This window comes from Platalea leucorodia (genome assembly GCF_965183815.1).
Source record: "Platalea leucorodia genome assembly, chromosome: 3".
Classification (NCBI taxonomy): domain Eukaryota; kingdom Metazoa; phylum Chordata; class Aves; order Pelecaniformes; family Threskiornithidae; genus Platalea; species Platalea leucorodia.
In genome coordinates this window covers 17,694,611-17,719,762 of record NC_138825.1, presented here as the reverse complement: position 1 = coordinate 17,719,762, position 25,152 = coordinate 17,694,611, and the positions used below count along the sequence as shown (strand labels likewise).

General features: G+C 41.9%; 1 protein-coding gene across 23 annotated transcripts in view; it reads right to left on the bottom strand.

Annotated features, from left to right (window-relative positions):
* Positions 1 to 25,152, bottom strand: part of NRXN1 (neurexin 1) — a gene marked incomplete at its 5' end in the record, with an annotated part of 720,955 nt that overhangs the window by 267,082 nt on the left and 428,721 nt on the right. For 2 of the 23 annotated variants that reach the window (XM_082305195.1, XM_082305196.1), the window contains one exon: positions 14,963 to 15,206. The exons of the other annotated variants lie outside the window; for them this stretch is intronic. In XM_082305195.1, the coding sequence (XP_082161321.1) occupies positions 14,963 to 15,206 (244 nt within the window). Of the gene's footprint in view, positions 1 to 14,962; positions 15,207 to 25,152 lie in introns of those variants that run through there. 23 annotated transcript variants of the gene reach the window in all.

Below are 25,152 nucleotides of genomic sequence, written 5' to 3'. Positions count from 1 at the left end.
TTCACATGCATGAACTAGTATATGGGACAGCTAAATGCCAACCGGTATCATCATCATGCCTACCAAGTTAAAACACAGTGTTTTGTTATTCTTACTAACCGTTTGTGGAGGAAATTTTAATTCTGAAAGCAAAAGTGGCCTGTCAAAAATATTCTGTTACAAGTAATCTTAAAAGAAAAAAGTCAGGAAATGTTCTTGTGTATTGTTCATTTAAAGAAAAAAAAGAAAGACAATGCTGCAGAAGATAAGAAAAATTATGCGTAAGTAGAGGTCCATGCAAACTTTCAGCAAGGCTTCTAGCTTGTTGTTTTCATTTGTATTAAGATACAAAGGCATTTTAATTAAATTAGCATTTATGTAGAGAGTTCTCAGTTTAATGGAACATTTAAGAAATACCCAGCATATAAAATGACATCTTTTAAATTGCTAAAATACCTGGATAAGATTTCAGGATATGTACGTTTCACTCCATGGATAATTCATTTGGCTATCTTGGCAACAGTGTTTATCACATACAATTTTTATTCACTAAAGACTGTATTGCTACGAGTGATTCACAAGAACATAAAATAAGCAACAGTTTAGTTGCAGTGAAGGCTCTTTGTCTGCTTTCTTAAATTAAACAGGACTGTCCATGCCTTGTGTGACATTAGTTTCCCACCACAGCTCCCAGTTGGGGATGCTGGTCAAGCTGAAAGCAGAGCATTTGCTCATTGGCATACCAGTAATGTTCTCCTAGTTTTGGAGTTTGTGACAACAAAGAGCATATTTTATCCAATGGTTCAATCACACCTTTGATTAGATAACTCTCACAGACATTTGAAGGGTCCTGCATCTTCAACAGATCTGCCAGCACAAATGCTGTAAAAAGCAATTTATATATCAAGCTGAATTGGCAATCTTCCTGGAAGGTATGCCCATTAAACATTGCAAAATACAGCTTCCAACCATCTCTATGAGGAGAGGATCTGACCTAGATATTCCTGGCACCTAATACAAGACCACATTTGACAGCATCCCTCTGTATCTACTGGTGTAGACACACCTCATAGCTAGGCCTAATGAAAAAAGCCTGGTGGCCTGAAAGCCATGGCTGACAGCAGCATGAGTTAGGTGAGAACCTGCTTCACTTAACCACTGCTTTATACACAATATGTAGAAACCTCATACAATGTTGAAGTTAACCCATATATCATTTTCTTAGTCTCAGAGTATCTGGGTAATCACGTCAGAGAGAGTTTCTTGTGTATATTATCTCCCAAGGAGGAGGCCAGAGGCTTTTCCTCTGGATGCTGTTTAATGTTACAACATACGATTAAGGGCATTCAGCTTAGATGAGTTTACCTGTAGCTGTGAGTCTCATCTTTTTTTTTTTTTTAATAAGAGCTTGTTATTGTTGGCTGATTATTTTGCTTTCATACAATGCGTAGGACCTAGATTTTTAGAAGTTGGTGATCCAGGTTAGATGGACAGTACCTGCATTTATACATCATATTCACCTGCATTGTTTTACTCTTGTGCTAAATACTACATAGCAGATAAATAATTTTAACGTCATTAATGAACTACCCATAGGACTATATTAGCGAATCTACAACAGTTTGTGTATATTCAAATTAGAACTAAAACAAGTTCACTGACTGAAATACAACACTTTGAATCAGCAACACCGAGTGCCAGTGGTGACACTACCTGAAGACCAAGTCTGAAATGCAAAGGAAAAGCAGGGAACCAGAGAGTCCTCTTCTTTCAAATCTGCTACAAACTTGGTTTCCATTTCCTAGAAAACTACTAACAAGGCGTGAACTTACTGAAAAATTGTAATTGGTTTTACCCTTACCAGAATTTAATACACTCAACTAGATAATTAAAATCGCAAGGCTGCAAGGTAAATGTTCTACAGGGTCTTTGGCTGACTGACTGCAAAAGAAAACACACGGACAACGCGACAGTGATATAGAATTAAGATAGAATGGCTGAACATGGCAATACATCCTGACTTCTTTAAAAGGGTTATCTATAAACATTAGATGTACACCAGTAAATTTTAACTACTGTACCTTCATTGTGCATATTTAACTCCTTGACAATTATGCAATATAGCCCAGAACACTTGGATTGATGTCTCTGCTGAAATCGAAGACAAGAAACATTTTATATATTGCTAAGTGACTGTCCAAGAATATTTAATGGTTTCCGATGAAGATGTAACAAAGGTATATCTAAGATAATGGAAGAAGCTGTCCTCTAGCTATGTTTATTAGGAAATACATCACTATTAAATCTTAATCCATTCTATAAAAAAATAAGCAAAAGAGGTATAACTGTGGCAAGAAGAATAGCCTTATTATAAGAAGATCTAAGAATACCTTTATTTCAAAATTGGGTTAGAGGTATGACAGACTGTGCCACATAGCAAAAAAGGTCTGTGCCATTAATCAAGGAATCTAAAATTGTATAAAATGTGTGTGTGTGCAGAAGGATCATTTCATCAACACATTTAAGTGAATATGATGTAATAAATTGAGCCTATGGACATGTGCTGAATAAATATTTATGATAGCAGTAAAATGTGCCAGTGGTATTTATTATTTCAGAGTTTTCTCCATGACAGGTAATGATTTTTCTCCCTTCTAATTATGATTCAGTGCTACAACTTTATTTTTAGTTTTTCTACTGCATATATACACCGAACATATACTGTATGAAAAATTAACATATTTTTAAAATGTCATAACAAAATCAAAAACTTCATGCCACACTGCAAATCTGGAGTCCGAGGGAATGTTTCCACATTAGAGAATAAAAGTTGACCCAGTACCTCAAAAAGCTACAAAAATATCTCATCAAGTTTCTATTAGATGAGTAATGCCCCCTGATTTCTCATCTCTTTCTGCTATCAGTGAAGAAAATGATAAAGATGCTAAAGAAACAAAAGGACACTAATTCAAATTTTATGCCTAATAAATCTTGCTCTGAGGGACTAAGCAGACTTCATTGATGCAGAGATTTTGTAGTGGACAAATTCCATCCAGACCACTTTTATACATGTTGCTAGTGTGCACTCATCCATTGAAATCACAGTGAAATCTGGACTTTCAGGACAATCTTCAACCCCATCCTCTGACAAATCTTATTTGCAGCCACTCCTCTCTACAGAGATCCCTCATGCCAATGCAATATGAAAGAGGATTTCAGTACATGAGGAACAGCTTATTAATTTTACACAGCTCTTGAGCTATTTTGAAACCTACCCTGGAGAGTACTGTCAGCAGTAGAGAGTGATTATTTCCTCAGCTTTCTTGTCTTTTTCTATTCAATCCATCTGCTTAGTACAATGGGCTCACAACCTCTGACTGAAATTTCTAGACACCACCATAATACAAACAAATAATATTAAAAATTATAACATCTGCTAAGATAAGAAATAAAAGACACACGACATGATGTATTACTCAAAAAAAACCCCATGAAATTATGAAAGAAAGTTAATGCTGACCTTCCCTCTGTGACTGTTGCCTCTTCACATCTATTGGCATGACACATCGCACAGACTCACTGCAAACTAAAATGTCCCAGTCATTCTCACAAATAATGGCCTGTGAAATCATTCTGATGAACTGCTAATTATCCTAACAGTCCTAAAGTAACATATGAAAGCAACTAATCCTTTCAAACAAAGCTAGATGTCTCTTCACTGAACGAAATCCTCACCCCATTCACATTCACTTATGGAATAGAGAGAAAATACCTTGCCTACTGAAGCCAACATTCAAACATCCAGAGCGATTACATGGAGAGGGAACATTTAAATGGCAAACAATATCTGTAAAACAAAATGACATGATGTGAAGCCACCAGTTCAAATCTAGACTCAATGCATTATGACTGCCCTTCTCACTTAATAGACATCAGATACCATGAGCAACTGGAATTACAAGACAAGCAGAGAACAATATTTAAGGGAACTGCCCCCCATATGGCCCCAAAAATGTGAGCACTGACAGGAGTTTGGAAAGATTTGCTTATACCACAAGACAGGCAAGTCTCATCTATGAAGGCATGAGAGTGCTAAACTTAGTGTACTGGCATACACAAAGATCAGTGCTTTATGCTTTTTCCACATCTAAAATAATTACAATAGCTCTATAAAAATCAAACCAAATAACTGAGAAAGTATTTCCTGTAAAAAAAAAAAAAAATCACAAATTGTTACAGAGAAATATATTTCTTTATTCCTGTTTTTCTTAAACAAAGGTATGTTCTGCCTGCTCGACCCATTTTCCTTTTCTTCTTCCCCTCCCCCCTTTCTTTGCATCACCCTTTTTCTTTTTTTCACAAATCAGTTCTATTAATCCCACAGTATGACCTACACACCAAAGGAAGAAAGAATGGTATTTGTTCCGTAATTAGTACATTGTTTTAATGGTCCTGGGTCCTAGTATTAGCACAATACAATAGAATGAAACAGCACTACGGAACTCAGCAAATCTTTGTTTAATTCCTTTTCGCATTTCAGGCTGCTGTGTGACTTATGGTTAGATGCTTGTCACATTTAGATAGGTAAAGCTGTGTACTCCTGAAATAAACTGGATGGCTATTCATTAACAAGCACAAGCAAAGGCTGAATGGAATAATCCTTAACCTCTGCTGCGCTTAGTTTTTTGACACACAGCTGTGGGAAAAGCACTACCCATTGAATTGCTTATAGAGGGATGACTGAGGCATGGCATACGCTAAACCAGCATGGAATCTGCTTTAAGCTATGCCAATTGACAACAGTGTTACACACGCTGGCCATGCCCCAGATACGTCTCTTACATCATAGGCAACTGCACAAGAGACACAGAGGGAATTTTCAGATGGCCAATCTGACCACTGCGTGATTTCTTTGAATCATTCAAGAAGGAACACAAATGAGAAGCTGATTTACCATGCCTCAGCTCCTCTCTGTGAAACGGGAATAACCATTCCAGACAAGCCTATTGCCAAGATACACTGTAGCGCCGGAAAGATAGCAGTGCTTATGCAGGACAGGGGTTAATGTACATATGCCACGTTTCGACGTGACAGAAACACAGGGGGGTTCTTAGCAATGTTTAACTGATTTACGCTCATTTAGCAATAATGACTGCTCCTTTTCTCCCCAATTTTCCTTGTTTGCAAACTATACTTTGGCAACTAACTGACCCCTACAAAAGACAGAAGTACCACCACAGACTACATGCATATGTAAATTTTCTCCTAGATCACATATAATTATTTTTTTATTTTTTCTTCCAATTCGAATAATTACATTTGGAAAAAGGAAAAAAAGAGGAGAGTGATTATCAAATAGCCAGCAGAGATCAAGGTAATGATTTGAAACAAACAAAATATTTGCAAAATCCTGACATATTTATTTACTGACAGCACACTTGCTATGATCAGCATAAGATAAGCCTTTCTCACGTCTCCAGCAGTGACCCTGTACTGAAACAGTGACATTTGTCCCTAGTCCAAGTGCCAGCAAAAGGCAAATGAGATACACATTGCACTGAAACCCACCTTCCCAAAGTCTAAGGCATAAGCCCCCTGACAGGCAAATTTTATCCTACAAGTACAATGAATAAATAGGAGCTGAGGAGTCTTCAGTTGAGTCGCTTGCTATTTATATAAGCGTTAATAACTGCCATATCTAAAGTAACCGCCTCTGTAGATACCTAGCAGATGTATCGCCTTTTTTCCCCATTTAATTATTTACCTTTGCTGACCTCAGGCTCTTTGAAACTAAGCTCCTGCACACTTACGTACAAATTGCATTTTCATTTAGACAATCATACAACTCATGAAATCACTGCCAGCAAAAAACTGAAATTCACGTGCCCAAGTTAGATATTTACAGGCCACTATTCTTCTTAACAGACTAACAACTCCTCTTATCTGCATGCTTAACTACAGTTTTGCAATGTCTTGCACAGTAAGATATTCAAACATCTCACTTTAAGATGTTTGGTTTTGTTGTCGTTGCTGCAAAATAATGTTGTTACTATTCTTTCTTCACCAACTTCTCCCTCTAAATGCCATACAGTGGATTTTACTATATTCATGTCAGACAACAGCTAAAGCTGTCAAATTGTGCTGAGTGATGAAAAGCAAACTTTATGAGCTAATGTGAGAAGATTTCTACAAAAGTTACAAATTACCATTACAAAAAATGTTCTGGCTTCAATCTTAGTGAATGACTTCTGTTAGAAGTCAGCACAGTCGAAATGAGCATTTGGCCTACATACCCTCATACATAACACGTTCTAGCCAACAATTTCTAACGAAACCATGCTTCTTAACCACAGTACTTGAAAAATAAAGTCCTCTAATTGATAGGGCATTAAGTGAGCAGTCATACTCCTGCAACTGAAGTAAAATTTCCAAGCAATAAAATAATGGTAGACTTCTGCCCCACCTTCCCTTGCCCATATAATGTTTTATTTGAACTCAATTGATATAATAGGTTATTTAGAAAGATGGACATTCACAGCATTTTGGTTTTTTTTTTTAGAATAATCAACAGCGGTATTTGAGAGCTGCTCTGAATGCCAAGGTTGGGGTGCATGCCCCAGGCAGATTTAAAACTCACAGCAAGGCAAACTGCAAACACGAATCAGCCCGAGAAGAGCACGGGTGGAAGGATGAGGCATGGACGGGAGCCACAGCATGTTTTGACCAACTGGGACACCAGGATTTTAGGACGCATCCATTTAGACACAGCCAAAGGGGCTAATCTCACATCTGTTGTTTTGTCACAACTCCTAAACCCCTCTCTGTGGGCACTGAATACCCAAACCCAAAATAACAGCATGATTCAATTCACGCTCATATGTTTTCCATAAATATGGCAATTCATTATTTTTGCTGAAAGCTCCCTCATAATTCTTGTCATATGAAATAAAGTGAACACAACCCCCAACTGCATTAAACCTATTTTAAAAATACATGTGTTTGCATTATTATTTACAATAATTCATTCACAGCTTAAAAAGCATAATTTTGGTGAAGGGGGATCACATCAGAAGTGCAGCGTGCATGAGGGACATCATATCTGACAGAGGCACAACAGATCAGATCATGCAGTGGAAATTTTGTGCTTGACCTCAATAAGAGCAAATCAGGCCCAGGCCAATGATCAGAAACAGTGCCTTCTTTAGCCCTCAATTCCTTCACATCTCCTCATCTCCACTGGTCAGTGAGGAGGAGCTAAGCCCAGGCCATTTCTCCCCATCTCCTTTCCATCTACTTCCCAGGGCTCTAGAGCTGCTTTTACTGAGAAAGTCAACCAACTCCAGTGATTCAGCAACACAAACGTGGATTAAGACTACATCTAACTCCTCTTCAAGGTAGAGAAAGTTTCTCAGAGTTTTTTGATGTTTCTCCAAGTCTAGTCATTCTCTGCTCTTCTTTATTTTACAATTGCAGATAAGCTGAATTAATGAAGTAAATTAGAGAAGCCCTAACTCAGTTGCAGATATGCAGGGATACAAGCACAGACTCGGAAAAGCAGTCAACTTGCTTTAGAAGCATGTTGGCGTTTCTTTGCAGATGCAGCTGCAGTAAAAGAGCTAAAGAAAGAGTTAACACTTCTGTCATTTCTGAGTAGGTGTCTGAGCGCATCCCCCGCTAAAGCCCCAGAAGAGCAGAATGATCTGAGCAAATCTTCTGTTGCTGAGCTCTCTGTCTCTCCATGCATGAGCAGCAAGCTCTTCAGGAAACACCTATCTATGTATGTAAAAGGAAGACTCATCATTGTGCTGTTTACAGTTGAAATATGTGGGGAAAAAAATAGACTATGCACATTCCTCACCCCTTCAGCTAAACCATGCCTCAGCTTCAACCTTGTCTTGCCTTCTGAGATTCGGGATCACGGATACGGATACCAAGTATCTATTGTATGTGTACATTTTTCTTACCCACCAAGCCCCAGAAATGGCAAAGCTTTTTGACTCTTATCCTACCTACAGCGCATAAGCCAGTCACACCCTTAATCTGGCCTGTTTTCATGGATTTGGCCAGTTTAGTGCTTACAGAAATTCAGAACCGATTGCTACAGTGTTCTACAGTGATTCACTAATCATGGGCCAGAGATGGTGACCGCTCCTAAGCATGGCATCCTCCTCACCACCTTTCCCCAGCTCTTTGGAGCAACATACAGCAGCACTACTTCTTCTCCCTTCCTCCTTTCCCACTTTGTTTTCACTAGCTTATTTTTTCTGTCAACTAAGCGGGAAGGGAATAATTAATTATGTTGTTCTGACCAATTACATCTGTAGTTAATGAATATTGCCACTGAATATTTTTTAACATTTTCAACTCTTAGAGGAATGCTCTCTTTTTCAACTTAACACTATGGACCATTTTCTCACTATGAGGAAACACCTGTGGTACATATGTGTGTGCACGCACATGCTTGTGCACAAATGTATATAAAGTTAGGAGAAAGAGGAGGGAAAATTACTTCTAGACATCAATGTTGCTATTTGGAAAGAAAAAAAAAGTCTAAATGATGGTAAGTACATGGCCTCTCTTCTTCACTTTTAACTTTATAGAACAGTATCTTTATTTATAATACACTTTCTTTCATCAAATCAGACTGTTCCATTCTACTTATAATCACAGCTACATTCACAAGTCAACTTATTATCACAGCAAGATCTATCAGCTCTGCCTACACTGTATTTACAAACTAGAAAGGAAGCTGATAGCTTAGAAAAATTTGCTACAGATACTGTGGCAGACCTGAGGACATCAAACTTAATAACAGAGACATAAATTAACTGATACTGGGGAAAGACAAGAAAGAGGTCAGTAATGTCATCTTGATTACTCAGAAAGGTTAAGAACTATTGCAAGTTTTGACCAAGGAGAAGACAAAAGAGGAACTTCAGTGAACTACACTACAAGATCCGTTGAAAATCAAGCATAACATCCTATGGTTAACCATGGTAATGGCCATCTGTGTGAGAAAGCTGAGAAAATATTAGGACTGTAGAATTGGTTGTGCTTACTCACACTGGGCATAGCAGTTGTACATCAGAGTTTTGTCTACAGAGTTCGCCTCCGGACAGAATGAAGAGACAGAAAGAAATTTCCCTTAAAGCCAAGTCAACTTCTTGCTATCAGAAAAAATCCATCTTTGAAAATTAGAAACAGTAGGAAGTCCACTGTACTGAATGCTAAATTAATTTCTTCTGATAACTTATTTCAAAGAGTATTCGATTAAAAGACAATAAAACATGCTTTAAATCTAGAAAAACAGGGTTACCGCAGGCTGAGGCAAAAGTGGTATTGCTGATAAGTGACAACAGAGCGTTGTTATTTATTTAGCTCTTGTAAAGGCACCCCAGTCAATCAATAGCTGTGCATGTACTAAGGCAGTAGGGCTTGTATAAAGATGCTTATCAGAAATCCATGAGCAACATTCCACTTTTGATTATAGTGCTCCAGACTGTCCGCAATACTGTTGAAGACTGTATGCCTCTTTGACAAGCCATATTGACAGAAATAATAATATAGAAACCACACTTCCTAATATGCATATCTAACTGCACAGCCAATTAACCACTATGCTGACTGAAATTGCTTTGTTATTCATTTTATTCCAACTGATGTTAATACTTTGGCAGCTGATGGGGATAATAACTGATGGAGCATATTGGAAATTTTGAAAGGGGATATAAAATTTATATAATTTAAAGACGTGGAGAAAGCTGCTATGCTTTACAGTCTTAAAACATGAAAATGTCTCAGTTATGTGTAAGAAGTACTCAGAGCAGGAGAACTAGTAAGTATTTGAAAATCTGTGAATGAAAAGGAGATATAAAACAGGAAGACTGTGATATACAAACAGGTTTGAAAAAACATTTTAAAAGATCTCTCTCTAAAAAAAGGCAATTATAACATGAAGATGAGACTTTTTCACTTCTACCTCTAATATCACATTGCATAGCAACGCTTGAACATCTGGAAACAGTTACGTTTGATGTTTTAATCAAAATATAACCCTTTTCTGCAACATAATAAGCACATTCAAGAAAAAAAAAATGCCATTTCATTTACCCTAAGCCCCTAAAAATATTTGTTTTATTATCATTATATGCAGAAATAGCAATTCCAGTACATTAAAAGAAAAGTAAATGGCCATAAATTATTTTTACCTACACTAATAAGTCTTTCCTTGCAGTTTTCGTACACAGACAAAATACTATCTATACATCATATGCACATCTTTCAAAGTTGTTTTGGTCATCTTTTTCACGATGGTGGTATAAATGATTTTACTGCACTGTTGCAATTCTGGTCCTGCTATTCTTACGTAGTGAAAGCTCCTGTGGAGTTCAATGGGCATCTTCACTGCCTGACCCAGCCCGCAGTCTGGCACTCCAGTAACAGTGAGCTGGTGATTCTGCTACAGAAGTCTCTAAACGGACATAACGTGGATGAAACCAGTGCGGGTGAACTTCAGCAACAATGGCGAAGCAGACTGGAAGGAGCTGGCCTAGCTCAGAAGTGGGAGATCAGTATGTGTGTCCCTGCTGCCACGTCACGTGCTGGGTAGAAGAGACTGGGGGAGGGAACGTGCTGTGGTAACACACCATCCCTCTGTGCTCAACCTCAGCTCTCACCTCCAAAACACGTCAACTTTTCTTCCCCAAAGCCCTCATTTTCCACAAACTCTTCTTCCTGCTCAGGAACTTTGCTGTTGAAGCACTTTTTCACCCTGCCCCTGCTCAACAGCTTAAATCCTTCTACTTTTCCACCGTAAAGGTCCCTAGCACTTCCCCACCCCAAACTACCACTTTCTTAATAACTGTCCCCAGTACCCTTTTCCTGCTGTTTCAGACTAGCTCTGCTCCTCCTAAACCATTGGTCTATATCTTGGTCATAAGTCTCATCAAGTCAAATCCCTTCTGGCACCATGCTAACCCAGGTCCTTAATTGCACAACCCCTGCACATACTGCTCAGCTCTTTCTGTTCTGCCTGTGAGCACGTCAATCCTATTCCCTCCCCATTTTTCCCTTTTCTTTCCAAGCACATGCACATACCAACATGCAGATTTCATTAGTCACCTCCTGGCTCCTACTCTGGCATATTTAAAAAACGCAAAATCAACTTATATTTATCAGAAAACAGCCTGAACAAGATCCTGAGAGCACAGAAAGAAGAAATAGCCGGAAGAAATGGACACACTGTACTTGTCATTTGGTAACTGAATGAGGAACTGGGGGGCAATAAAAGGCCCAGCCCAGTAGAGATCAAACAGGTGCTTGCAGGAAGAAATGGGTGAATGAAGATGGTGACAGCCATCCATATGGCTACACTTTTAACTTTTTACTTATTCAACATGCAATTTTCACTTCACACATGATCCATTGTGTTCCTGGATTCTTAAAGAAACTGCCTTTCTTCATTTAAAGTTACTGAGAAAGTTGCAGTCTCTTTCCTTTTATGTAGGCCATGTCATGGACAGTCCATGTTTCTGTAATCCAGAGGCACTGCAGTATGAGCTATTCTATCTGCTCAAAAAAAAAAAAGATTGCATGGTAGATAAAGCTATAACAAAAGCAATAGCCGCCTTCTTAAATGGAGCAAGGAGATATGAACATAAATCATCCAATAACCCACGTGCTGCAGAGACCACTGGTAAGCGCTGAGCAGCCTAGGACTTAGATTTGTGAACGTTAGTCTCTCTCTGACTTCTCTCTGCTTCTCTTTACGTTGCTGATGTCATGATCCAGAGAATTATTTTCTTATTCCTTCCTGTGGTTAAACTTTCGGTTCTTTCAGCCATCTTTCACCTTCCGAGTTTAATGATAGTCAGAAAGCGAAGCTGAAAAATCACATTTTGTCAAGCTTGAAAGATGTTTAATTTTTACTTTTAGTATATTAAAAAACTGTGTGCTTAACTACTTTTTGTTTAATAGGGTGAACTAATTACTTGGTTGGAATTCTGTTTATGTCTCTGTGAGGTACAATACTATCCACTAAAACGACATGAGATCATACTACTAAGCAAAATCTCAGCAAAATTACCTGACGAGAGCGTTAGCAGCAAGATTGTGGTTTGGTTTTTCAAAAGAAGTGGAAAAAATCCAAACATGCTGGGCTTTTGGCTTTGCTTGTACTATTAGCTGGAATTGGGTTGGCTCAAGGAAAACCGAAAGAATAAAAAATTCAAAGCATTTGCCGAGAGGATGGGGGTGGCAGGGCTAGCCGGTGCCAGGGGTAGAGGAGGAGGGTGTGGATGTCTGAGGACTGTGGTGACATTTATTGAATGCCTGAGCAAAGTGATCATTTCTCTTTCCTTTGATACTTCTGATTCACAATATTAGAGAGCAATGCTTTCATTGGGGACCAACTAATTGACCTACCCTAAAAGTTCTTTTCGACTTCTAACAGGTATGATGCTACGAAAAGCTGACAAAGTAACAAAAAAAGCAGATATGAGGTCACCATGAAGACTGCAATGTTTACATGCAATCCTATCAGACTAGAATAGAATAACTGCAAAACTGGACGGAGCTAATGCTGAAGGATACAAGCCTGAGAATCAAACTCTCACTCTCACCTGACTAAGCCAGCAGGGGCCAGGGACACTGAAGAAGGGGACTCTGGTGCTGGGGTCAGGAATAAGGACCCCCACCCACCCCTCACCCAATTCCCTCTGACTGATGCTTAGAAATGCAGCGATGGGCTCCACAGGAGCTGTGTCCAACCCTGCTCAGCCAGAAAGAGAAATGCTTCCGTCAGGCTTATAGAAGCAAATGGGAACACCTCTCTGAAGAATTAATAATGAAAGGAATTAGATGTTTTAAAACACTGCCGGATAGTAGAATTTCTGATAAACACAGAAAAGCAAAGATGTTTAGAGTTATCAAGTAAACACTCTGAAATGCCTTCTTAGGACACGTAACATCCTTCATTTTGTAAAATCAGCTACTTAACTTCTGGAGAAGCTCCTGGGCTTCTCTATGAAGTCCTTAAGTGGCAGCTCCACCACTTCATCTTTCATTGTCTTTAACAAGACTTGTTTCTCCTGAGAAAGCTGCCTTTTTACACCATCACCCCTTGATTGGGTCCAAGGTAATGTTTTTAAAAATTGGTAAAAGGTGTGGTTTTAAAATGCATCCTAAGGAATTGCAGCTGGCGCTTCTACAATCACATTTCTTTTCCCCTCATTCTTTTAGCCTTCCCTCAAATTAATAGCAAGCCCCTAAATGATATCACCATGAAGGCAGAAACTGAAAGAATAATAAGCATATACACATATATGCACACACATACATCTTTAATTTTCCCCTTTAAGCACATACGGTACAGAACATGTAGCATTCTCAATCTTGCACTGCCTCTGTGCACTACAGAGGAGAGGGGTGGCCTGAATTTTTCAGTCTCTTTTTTTTTTTTTTTTAATTAGACCAGACATCTAACTTTTTTTTTTAAATTAACAAAATGCTTAAGAAAAGCAATTTCTGTGCACTTTGCCTTTTCTAGCGGCTGAGTATTAAAGGGTATTTAGCACACAGTGGGAATTTTCAGGTAAACAATACTATCGTATCCACTAACGCTAGCATTGTTAATCACTAAAAAAAATCCAATATATCCTAACTACCTCGTGCCTGCAACTAGGTCATCTTGCGCAGAGATGCAAAGGTTAAGTATAAGATCTGTTTTTTACTTCGCAAAGCTTGTAAATGACATCGCATGATCGTGCAAATGAAGCAAGGCAAGATGAGAAAATGAAGAAGAATGAAGCTGTATAATCTAATCAGAAGCCGACGAGGGTTTTTCTTTATCTTTTTTTCCTCCCTCGGAGACAAAGGGAGGCTTTAAATCCTTAAACCACAGTCTGGTGTTTCGCTTTCTTTCACAGCTTTTGGTAACGCTGAGCATATGCCTATCTGTTTTGCATGTATTTATGTACAGGTTCACGTAAGTATGCATGCACAAAGAACGAGAAGAACTGTAACAGGGCTGTTTAAAGGGCAGTGAAGCACCTTCCTGTCACTTCACAAACTAAGTACCGGGGCACTGTAATCTTAAGCAAAACGTATTTGCACCTGAAAAGAATTTTATCTCCGTCCTTTTCCTGACCGCTACAGTGGGCGTTATTTCCCCTTCTCAGTGTCTAAACGCTTACTTCTTACCCGATCCCCTGTATAATTAGCTGACCTTTGCTTTAGTTCATCGACTTTCGTCCAAGGCAATGCATTAGAAGGAGCATGATCACCAGCAATTTAAGCAGCACACAGGCTCCCTCCCCGCCCCTCGCTGGGCTCCCCCGGCGCCGCGCCCTGCCCTGCCTCTCGCCGAGGCGCAGGACCACGGACACCCGCCGCGGGGGCACTTTGCTCCCGTGTCTCCGCCGGCTGGGGCAGGGAGGGGGCCGGGAAAGGGGGGGCGAGGGCTGGCGCTGCCGGGGCGCTCCCACTCGGGGGCCGCGGCTTCGGAGGCGCCTCCGGGCTGAGCTTTCCAGCCGGCTCGGTCCGCGGCCGGGTGTGGGGAGCGGAGGGGTGCGGGAAAGCCTCCCCTCCGCCTCCCGCCCCGCGCCCGCCCACCCCGCTGGGGCTCCGCGGGGGACGCCGCCGGCCCGGGGGGATGCCCGGCAGCCCCGGGCTGCCCCGGCAGCGTCCTCCGCCCGCCCCCGCCGGGCCGGAGGCCGGCCGAGCCCCCCGCCCCGCCGGCCCCGGCTCCTCGTCCCCGAGCCGGGAGCGGCGGGACGGGCCCGCACCCCGCCCGGCGGGAGCGGCCCCGCAGCCTTCCTCCCGCCTCCCTTCCGCGCTCCTCTTCCTCCCACCGACGGCGGCGGCAGCCCCGGCCCGCGGGGTCCCGGGAGCCCGCGCCTGACCTCTGCGGGGCGGGCGGCGGTGCGGGGCGGGCGGCGCGGCGCACCCCCGACCGTGCAGGGTACCGAGCGGCGTCCAAACCCACCGTGTCCGCCTCGCAAGGAAGCCGGTGACCTGTAGATAGCGATAGGCACTGAATGATGTTTGCTGCTGCCATGGAAATGGTGAATGTGGTGAGCGCCCAAACTGGAGGCGCCCCACGCCACCCCAAGGAGGCCGCTGAGAGTGAGCGGGACTATCCAGAGCAGGGCCAAGCGGCCCCCGGCGCTGCTGCTGCCGCTGCTGCCGGCGGGTCCCGGCTCCGGGCTGCCCCTGAGGAGCCCCCCCATCCTCCGGTGCACGGCGAGCCGGCCCACGGCGTCCTCGGGAGGAGCAGCAGCCACAGCGAAGGAGGCAAACTTTGGGCAGAGGCGCGCTCGCACACCCGCACACGGCGCTGGCTGCAGCTCACCGCACCAGGCGAGCCATCTCTTCCCTTTGGGAAAGCTTATGAAGATCCTTTTCTCCAGGTCTTCTTCTACCCAAAACAATCCGAGACATAGTCAGAGGCGGAGAATCCAGGCAGTTCAGAGCCTTCGGAAAGAGGTGGAAGAGGGGAAAAGCCCCGCGCTCAAACAATCGCTAGTTTCAGCTTTCCCGGGGCTGGTGCTCATTAACAATACTCCACAGTTGCAAGGGCTACGAGAGTGCCAAGCATTCCCCCATCCTCAGTAATCCACAGTGTAGCCAATCGTGCCACATTTCTGCTAAGAAAGAAAAAAGGGGATGCCACTCCATCAGCCAGCGCTGGGAAAGCAGAGGAAAATCAAACTGCTGCTCTTCCCTCCATTCATCTCCAAACTGGTGAGCCCTCACCGAGCCAGCTCTCTCCCGGCGCGCACACACACGCTCACACTCGCACACGCACACTCGCACACGCCGCCAGACAATTATCAGGCTGCTCCGGCAATCTCAGCGGTCTGACTATTGACAGTAATACCCGAGGATGTTTTCAGGGAGAATAGTGCACCCTGATGAAAGAAGCCGGGGGGAAAAAAAAAAAAATAACCATGCTTGCGAAGAGCAGGGCTATGCAAATCTGCAGTCTCCAAACAGCAAATCGCTGAAGCTTGGATGCAATGCAGAGGACGAGCCTATGTTAAAGAGGGAGGCTGAGTTCAGCTCCCACACAGTCGCGCTGCCTCTCCTCTGCCTTTCGGGAGCCGCGCACTGCCAGAACATGGCTCGGGCGGTGCGGCGGACACCCAGGCACACCCGCCGCTCTTCCCACCCGCCACCCAGCCGCGCCGCGGAGTCAGCAGCACGGCGGGAGCATTTCCCCTCCTCTGATAGTTCGGATGTACCGGTGTCTTGAAAAACCACTTTCATCTTAGAAAGAACGATTTCGGGTCTTTTAATTGGCCTAAACTTCGCCCATCAGATGCTTCCCTCTGTCTGTTCGAGCATTGCCTTTGATTATCCGGTAATTACACACACGGCGCCTAACAAAGAGTTACCGGCTTGGTTCTGTTTGGTGTGTTTGGTTGGTTTTTGTTGTTTGTTTTTTTTCCGCCACTACTCAACTACAGCACCTCGGCTGCCCACCGCAGACGCGGCCGCAAACTGGGCTGAAAAAAACCGTTTCTGGGCTGAAAAATCCCTTTCTGGGCTGAGCCCCCCCACAGCTGCAGGGCAGCGCCGGCAGCGCCCGCATCGCCCCCCGGCTGCGGGGCCCCGCCGCGGCCCTCGCCCCACGCCTACCCCGAAAACAGCGGGAAAGGCTTCTCCATCCCCCCCCCCCCATCCCCCCCCCCGCAGCCGAGGGTGGGAGATGTCACGTTTAAAAGCGAAGGTCTGCATTCAAAGGGAAAACATTTCACCCCTCGGCGGGGTGCTGCTCCCCCCCGGAGCCGGCGGCGGGCGGCGCAGCCCCTGCAGTACCGCACCTGGGCGCAGCAGGGTGTGTGAGCCCCACGCTCCCGGCTCTCCTCGCCTCGCCTCGCCTCTCTCTCCCTCCCTCCCCCGTTTCCAGCCTGCCGTAGATCTTGTGCCATGCCTTCGGCAGCATGAGATCATGGGTGCGGGGTGCGGATGCGTGAAAGCGAGAGGGCGAGCGGTGGGCGTGAGAATGCTTTTTTATACATTTCGCGTTAATTTAAACGAAAACCACTGCAATTTGCTGAGACGCTTTCTAATTCACACGGATGCGAAGGGAAGTCACAACCCTTACTCAGCTGCGTAGGCTTCGGAAAGAGAAAGGCATTTCGCCCTGGCTCTGCTCAGCCCAGGGCGGATTGCTTCCCCCGGCGAGGAGAACCGCCCTTCATGGCGGGGTTGCGACTGCACAGGGCGGTGAAAGGACCCCGAAAGCCCCAGAGCCGGGGCGAGGAAGCGGCAGCTCCCGCCCTGCCCTGCCCCGGGGGCGGTGCGTTTCACACGCACACACACCCCCCCCGCCCGGAGGCACCGCGGCGCAGCCTCGCCGCGTACTCAAAGTTTTGCGAAGACGCCGAGGGAAATGGTAAAAAAATCAGAACGCAATGATAAAAGGACTCAAGGGGGGAAAAAAACCCCAAAACACCCCACAGGCTTAGCGCCCAAGCCCGTTCTGTGCTTCGTGGACGTGCACACACGCACTGGAGGAAGCCCGCAAGAGCGAGAGAGGCGGCGGCGGTGCGGGGTGGCTCCCGGGCAGGTCCCGGGGCAGGTCCCCGCCGGCCCCGGGGGAGCGGTCCTCCGGGGCAGGGGTTGTCCTCTGCTACCCCCGGCTTGCCACTGGGAAAGACAACTTATAAGGAAGTCAGTGACTTCTCCAACCTGTCTCAAGAAGCCTTAGCGTAAAAGAAGTAAGAAACCCCAATTTTCCAAACGATCAGCTTGCAACTGCCATGCACTGTCACCTCTTAAAAAATAAAATACAATAAATTCTCTAAGTTTCAGAGTTAAGAAAAGAAGGAAAAATGAAAGAAATCTTAAAGAAACATCAACCTGGATTCACCAACTCGCCTAAAATTAAAGCCCCTGATGTATATTTCCTGTTCATGCAAGTAATATGTGTTAGAAATTTTATCCATAAATACCACTAGGTTTTCTATCAATCTGACTCAGGAAACAAAATATTTCAGTCAGTCACTGGAACCAGTTTTTCAGTAAACTGTTCACACGTTGCTGCCGTTTTAGAAATATGCAGTAGTTAACTGACTGTTCTTAATGATTCTAGACATCCTACAGACGGGTAACTTAAAATTGTTATCACTTCTCTGAAATAGGAAGCCGGTATTGCCAACCGTGTAACGATACAGTTGGCAACGCAGTTGTTCAGATACAATTTCAGTTGGCAAGTCCTGTCTAGACTAACTTCTGCTCAGCTGTTTCACGGCCTCCATCAAGAGCTGTATTCTGCTCCCTCTTGGTGGGAATTTCCCTGTTGGCGCCCAGGAAAGCACAGCTGGCACCCCGTCATGGGGTTCCCATTAGGTGTCACCTTGCAACAGAGGCTTTCCCCAGATCCCTTCCAGGCCGGATCATAGTTTATTCGACTGATACGCTTTGGTGTGGATACAGCAGGACTTTGTGCAAGCGTTCTTCTTTCTCTGTGTTGTTGGGTATGTTTGTATCTTTAGCACCTCAATCGAAATTCTTACTCCATCTGCCATCTCCTGTGTCAGGGAGGCCTAAAGTGCTTAAATACCAAGGGCAAATGAATAAAATGTTTAGGTACTTCAAAGGTATTTAATTTAATATTTTACTGAAGATAAAAAGGGTGTTTAAGTGCTCGGCATTATTAAATGTGTACTATTTATGCAGTGCACACACATAACTGCCACTAAAGTTTCAGGTTTAAATCTGTATTTGAGAAGTTTTTTCATCAAATAGATTATAATGGGTCATTTTTAGGTGTTACATTGTGATGTTAAACACTACTTAGGGACTGTTAAATGAATGGACTATTTTGCTGCTGCCTATCCAAACCAAGAGCTGAGGACACAAAGGCCAACCTCCACAAAGCTATTCAGGTGTCTAACTCTTATTTAAGTGCTCAGTTAAAATGTGAATGGGGAGACAGACGCCTAAACAGGGATCCCTTTCTGGATCTGACAATGTGCTCAGCACCTTGTATGTGTTAGCTCTAATAACATTTGACATTTTCCTGGCTGTGCACTCTGAACCACACAGAGAAACAAGAGGAGGACTATCCAAGTTTCAAGGAGGAGAAAGGTGATCTAATGCAATGCACAGGTGAGAAATAGGGAGAAGTAATTTGTGGAAAATATCATAGAAAGATTGAAAATGGAAAGACTAACAGGAAGGTGAAAAGGAAGGTGAAGAAGGAAGAGTGTATGAAAGCAAGTGAAAGGCAGATGGGGTCAGGAAGGCAAAAGAAGGAAATTCCAGGAAGTAAAATCTTCTCTTGCTCAGTCTTCTGTGATAACAGCAAGCACTTCTTTCCAATTTGAAGCAAATCTTGGTATTCAGATACTTCTAGTCTTTTCATGTTTTATTTAAAAAGCTTAATTGGGTGTCTTAGCACTCAGAGTTAAGCTTTTTAATGAAAAGTAAAAGTTAAAAGCATCTGCAAGTAAACATTATGAAAACCGATGGTAACCAGCATTTCTTGTTTAAAATAACTTTCTTTTTTACCCCCTGCTGACATAAGAGCATGAATCTTTGCTAGCTGAGGACTAGCTGAAGTTGAAATAATCTGGTTTTAATCCCCAAGGGCACAGAATCGTGTACTCCCAACACAATCAACATTGTGGTATCAGTCTGTGAAGGTTCACTCAAAGAAGGAAAAAGCAGTACAAAAGAAAGCAATAAACAAGAGTTTGTGTAAACAAATAAATGTCCCATTGCAGGCATAGCAAATAAAGTGTGAAAACAAACTATAGTGTTCACAAGGTAGTTTTTAGTATTTCAGAAACTTAGCTTAGTGAAGTTAATTTAATGGGTTTTTTTAACCCCATTTAACACTTACCCTGTGTAGGTCACATTGGTAGGCAATGTGATTTTTAATCAAGTTATTTCCACCAAGTGAACTCTGTTAATACCAGTAGGTTCCTAAGTTTATGAGCAAGAACATCCTTAATTGTAAAAACACATCTTTCCCTGGCTTCTTTTAATGCCATTATCCTATAAACACCAAATGCTCCTAAAGAAGATCTATACAAACAAAAAAAGTACCTCCACAAGTATAATTTGCATTACTTCCTCAGATAAAATCAGATACTTCTTGCTGGTACAACCGTATCTCTCTACACCCTGATTCTTGTCAATGCAGCTCTATCAGTTAAGATGAACAACTCTGGTGACACTAGCAAAACTTAAGTGCAGACCATGCCTTAGGCTAGCAGAAGTTGTCAGTTAAATTCAGGGCTCCTTTAGGTTAAGTGCCACCTTATGCAACCAGACCTTCTCTGGCCACCGCTGTCCTCCAGAGATGAAATCCTGCACTTAGCGTTGCAACATCCACTCTTAAACTCCTGAAGCTCAAGTGCTGTTCAGCAAACTCAGACAGAAAAAAACCTCCACAAATATGTATCTGTATTATAGGGAATACTATTAAACGAAAACTTTAACACACTTCCTCTGTTTTTCTAGTATAGTTTTTCTCCACTACTGGGTATGGAATCTCACTTCATTTGAAAACCTGTGGACATTTTGTGATTGCAATTAAGAAGGCCGAAATTTATGTTTATCCATCCTACAGACAGCAGCTTACAGAAGAAAACATTCAAGCTAATGTTTCCATTTGCTGCTATAAACTCTGATGAATTTAAGGACCTATATACAGGATCTTCCAACACTAAAAATGTTTCATTTTCAGACATTTCAATGTCTGATAACATTGAAAGTGTTAACTTTCCTCTTTTAAACAGCTGAGAATGTTTCTTTCAAAAGCCAATGAATTACAAGATACTAAACCTAGGCCTGTCATCCATGAATAACTATGGCCAGTTTGTGTCCTAACCCTACGTAACTTAGGGCAGAAACACTTTACTTTAGAAAGGAAGCCAATAAACTATCATGTGAACTGTGCAGAGACTTGGAAGGTAAAAATATAATTCTAGGAGAGATGGATGGAGTATTTGTGCAGTCATAAAATACACAGAAATTCAAATTTGTGGTGATCATGTAAAAAAAGGGGGGTTTACAATGGAAATACTTAGGCTGATTTCTCTGTAGCGCAGCTATTCTCTCTATATGCATAGTACAATATAAATCCCAGTACAGTTAATAAGTCTTTCTGTCCATAAATCTGTCCATCCAAATAGGCTTAAATCTTCATATTAAATGTTTCTTGTCTCTGTGTGTATAAAGACAGAAATAATCTCTTTCTCTCTATTCCTTGCTGTCAAAAGCAAGCTGATTTTTATTTTGTTTCATTTTATTGAAACCATGCACGTAAGCCAGATCCCTTCAATTTAGAATAGAAGGGGCTGGTTGGAGAATATTTTCCAAGAGCGAATTTTGACTCTGAAAGGAATCTCCCTCTTGGTCTGAAATAGCCCTGGTTGGTCTGTCAGTCTTCAGGGCACTTTGCCAAGTCCATCTACCATTACTTGTGTTAGCCCTGCCTTGAGGAGGATGGCTCGGACTCCACTGGGGGTTGTCTTTCTGGCTGCCAGTGCTGCAATGCCATTTAATTTCAGATTTTCTTCTTTTTTTTTTTTTGTTTAACTTTGCACAAAGGGTGCTAACACTTTGGCTAGGTTCCCCCTTTCATTCCAATATAAAGCCACAGGAATTAAGGCCAAATCCACATGTATATAGATGGAGGTATTTAAGAGATTTGTAGTCCTGTATCAAGCAGGGCAGGCTGTACTCATGTTCTCTCTGGACTACTGCATGAGCAGTTAATTCTATGGGCAATTAGACTGCTGCAGAACCTGCAAAGTCTCCCTGATTTCTACCAGTGCTACCGCAGGAATTGGCACCGCATTGCCGCAGAAAAGAGAGATCCCTGACTACAGCTTAAATGCTACCAATCTGAACTCTTCAGCAAATACTCCAGCTAGGGACAAAAAAAAAAAACCACACAAAAATAGGTTGCAAATTAGTCATCAAGAAGTTTGATGAGATCAGTGACAGATGCCAATAACAGAATCCAGCGTTGTGTTCTTTTGTATCCAGTACAAGCATAAAAAGTATATGCAAAGCCTATTTGTTTATAAAGGCCTCCAGAAACAGGAAAAGTGTGTGTCTTGGGTTGTTTGCAGCTCTTGTTACTGCTTACCATACATAATACCTGAGATATTAAATGCCATGTCAGGGCCGAGCTCAAACTAGACTCAAAGCACAATGGCCCCAAAATGGGGAAACTGAGTTTCAAGACCTTACAAGGCAAAGTTTGTTGCCTTTTTTTTTGGTGGGAAGTCCAGTGGTAACCAGGAGAGGCATAAATGATGTTTGTGGAGTGCCTAAAGTTAATAACAGTCAGGAGTGCATTTTTAAGCAGATTTTCCTGACAGGATTTCTTAGATATCACCCATCATGATTCACAATCATCACCCCATCCCCACCCCATCCCTGGCCTTGGTGGAGAAGAGGATGTACGGTGGAGTTCCACCTCCTGCCTTCCCTGAACGCATTAGTCCTGTAACAATATTGGCAAAGAAAGGGGTAAGGTAGAGCCTGCTACCATTCTGTCCACTCTTCTAGTTCAATACATTGCTTTAGGCTCCAGACAGCAGTGGTGTTACAAGTCAGCTGTAGAAATAACCAAATTTAAAAAGCAGAGTTCTAAGAAGATGGCATTAACTTTTGGCATTCATAACTGTAAAATGTCCAAATATTTAGCTTTAAGCTTCTTTCTTTCTTTTTTTTTTTTTTCCCCCCCAGAAAAAGTGTCACCATTGTGCAGAAACCGTATTTGTTCGTAGCGCCAAGCAAATTTTCTATAGCTGAGTTATGAACCTCTGAACATACAGGTTTAAAATGGAAATGCTGACATAATCTTAAATGTAGTGGCACAAATACTGCCACTACAATAATCCTTGTAATCTAATATATTAGCCCTAGGGGGATGGAGACTCAATTGCTGGTCTCAGACAGCCTTTCTGAAGCTCAATTCAAATTGCATAATTATTCTACAGCCTTCAAGTTCTTTAAAATACATTTCAAATGCAGCATTGTACATTCCAAAATATTTGTTCTTCAGAGATTGATTTGACTTTTTTCCCCCCACTTTCAAGAGATATATATGACCTCAGAGGCATGTGAAAAATCATTAATCAAGTTTATACTGTGTAACAGTCTTTTGTGTGTGAAAGACTTACTTTTTTTCAGATTTCCTCAGTTATGTTGCCAAGATGATTCCCCTAGAGAGCCATGTGTTTATCTTGACAGGTGTTAGTGAGATCCGCAGAGTCTCAGTGGAATTGTTACTGGTTGCTTTGAGGTACAGTAGAAAACATTAAGTCTGCAAACTAATGAACTTACCTTATTACATTCTAAATAAAATAAACCACAGAGTAAGTTGGATTAATCTACTAATGCCTTTCTAATGAAGCTTTTATTGGGCATATGGTGTGGTCTTGCTATTTTCCTCATGTAGCTAACACAAGCAAAAACTCAAAATAAAACTTACATGTATCTCTTCTGTTTCATACTAGTATCAAAAACTCGCTATCACAATTATTTTCAGATTGCTAGTTTGCTAGCATAACCTTTGATTATGATTTGCAAGACTAAATGGATTAAAAAAACATAAAAAGCAAGCAGATTAAAAAAAGAAACAGAAGTCACCACTGATAGGAGAAGACAAAAATACAACTTCTACTGCTGTTGCTAGGGGAAAAATATAAACTGCTGCTGCTAACTTATAATTACTTTAAAATGCATTCTGTGACCTGTCCTGACAATGTCAGGGAATCATTAACTAAATATTGTAACTTCTGAAGTTAAATAATCATTCCTTAGTTACAGCCCATTAGTGTTTTCCAGCCCTGAGCTGTAAAATGCTATATTTTTGTAATGCATCTTAGAAGCAATAAAACAATAGGTGCTTTTAACAAAAAAGAATGAGTTTTAAGCAAGGTGAAACAACATCATTTTCAGCCAGCTATGCCTTTTGCTTTCAATTGTCATTTTCTTTCTCTCTGTATATGTGATCAGAACACAAGAAAAAACACTCCTTAGCAACATTCATCTTCTGGGAACATGCTGCTGAATTTAGGTATAAACCCATAACGGCATCTCAAAGAATAGCAATATCTCATATACTTCAGCTTTGATATACTATTTCAAATCCTTCATTTCCTTTTTTTCAGTTTCCCACATAAAGTTTTGCTCTGCTTCCATATTTGCAAATGCCCATTTGAGACAAAAAGATCTTTTCATAGCTAAGCTCTCCCCTCCCTTTATTTACTTCAACAACAAATTAGCAGCCAAGTTTTTGCAGAGGATAAGAAAATAGATACAGTGAAAGCAGAGTGAGAACATAGTTTTTCTTTCCTTCAGCACCAGCAGCCAGAAACAGTATGAAAGCAATGGATCATGAAGAAAAGCAATTTCCTACTTCAGGGATTAAGCAATGCCCTCTTTTGTAATGTTAAATGAAAGTTCTAGTTATTTTTTTTCAGTAATACTGATTTTTTCCCCAATTTAAATAAATAGTCGCTAGAGAAGCTCCAAAAGAGTCCCAAACACATCACTTTCTAGCCAATCAATAACACAGATAAAACCCTTTATGTTGTACTTCTTTGAGCAGGCCTATTGATAGGGCAAGAAAAATTAAGCTACTACAGAAGCCAGAGATAATTAACTTAACAAGAGAGAATATCTGGTGATACATGCGTTCTGTTCTTTTCCTAAGGACAAATATAGGGGATTCTAATACAGAAAATATACAGACTTTTGTTGAAGCATTCAAATAAAGACAGGTACTTACATTTTACTGTCAGAGTACACATCTGTCATCCAGTGACACCATAAAATTAACTACTTCTGTGATGATACATGGCTAGGCTATCAGGTGATGTGCCATACCCGCATCTAAAACATTATCCTCCACTTCCCATTGGTAGTATGGAAAAGATGGAAGTTCTACATCTGCCTCTGCCACAGCTTTTCAAGTGCAACCTCGGACAAATCACTACAAACCATTAGTCACTTAATAGCTAATTGACAAGCTAGGTCAATGTTATCAGTCACAAGGATAAAGATTATTTGCATGAGTAAGGCTTGGTAGAATTACACCCTTCACACCAATGCTAAAAGATTTCAAAGACTTCCATCTTCAAGCGCTATTAAACAGTGCATTGCAGGATTAAGTCTTCTACACCTACAAGTTTGTAT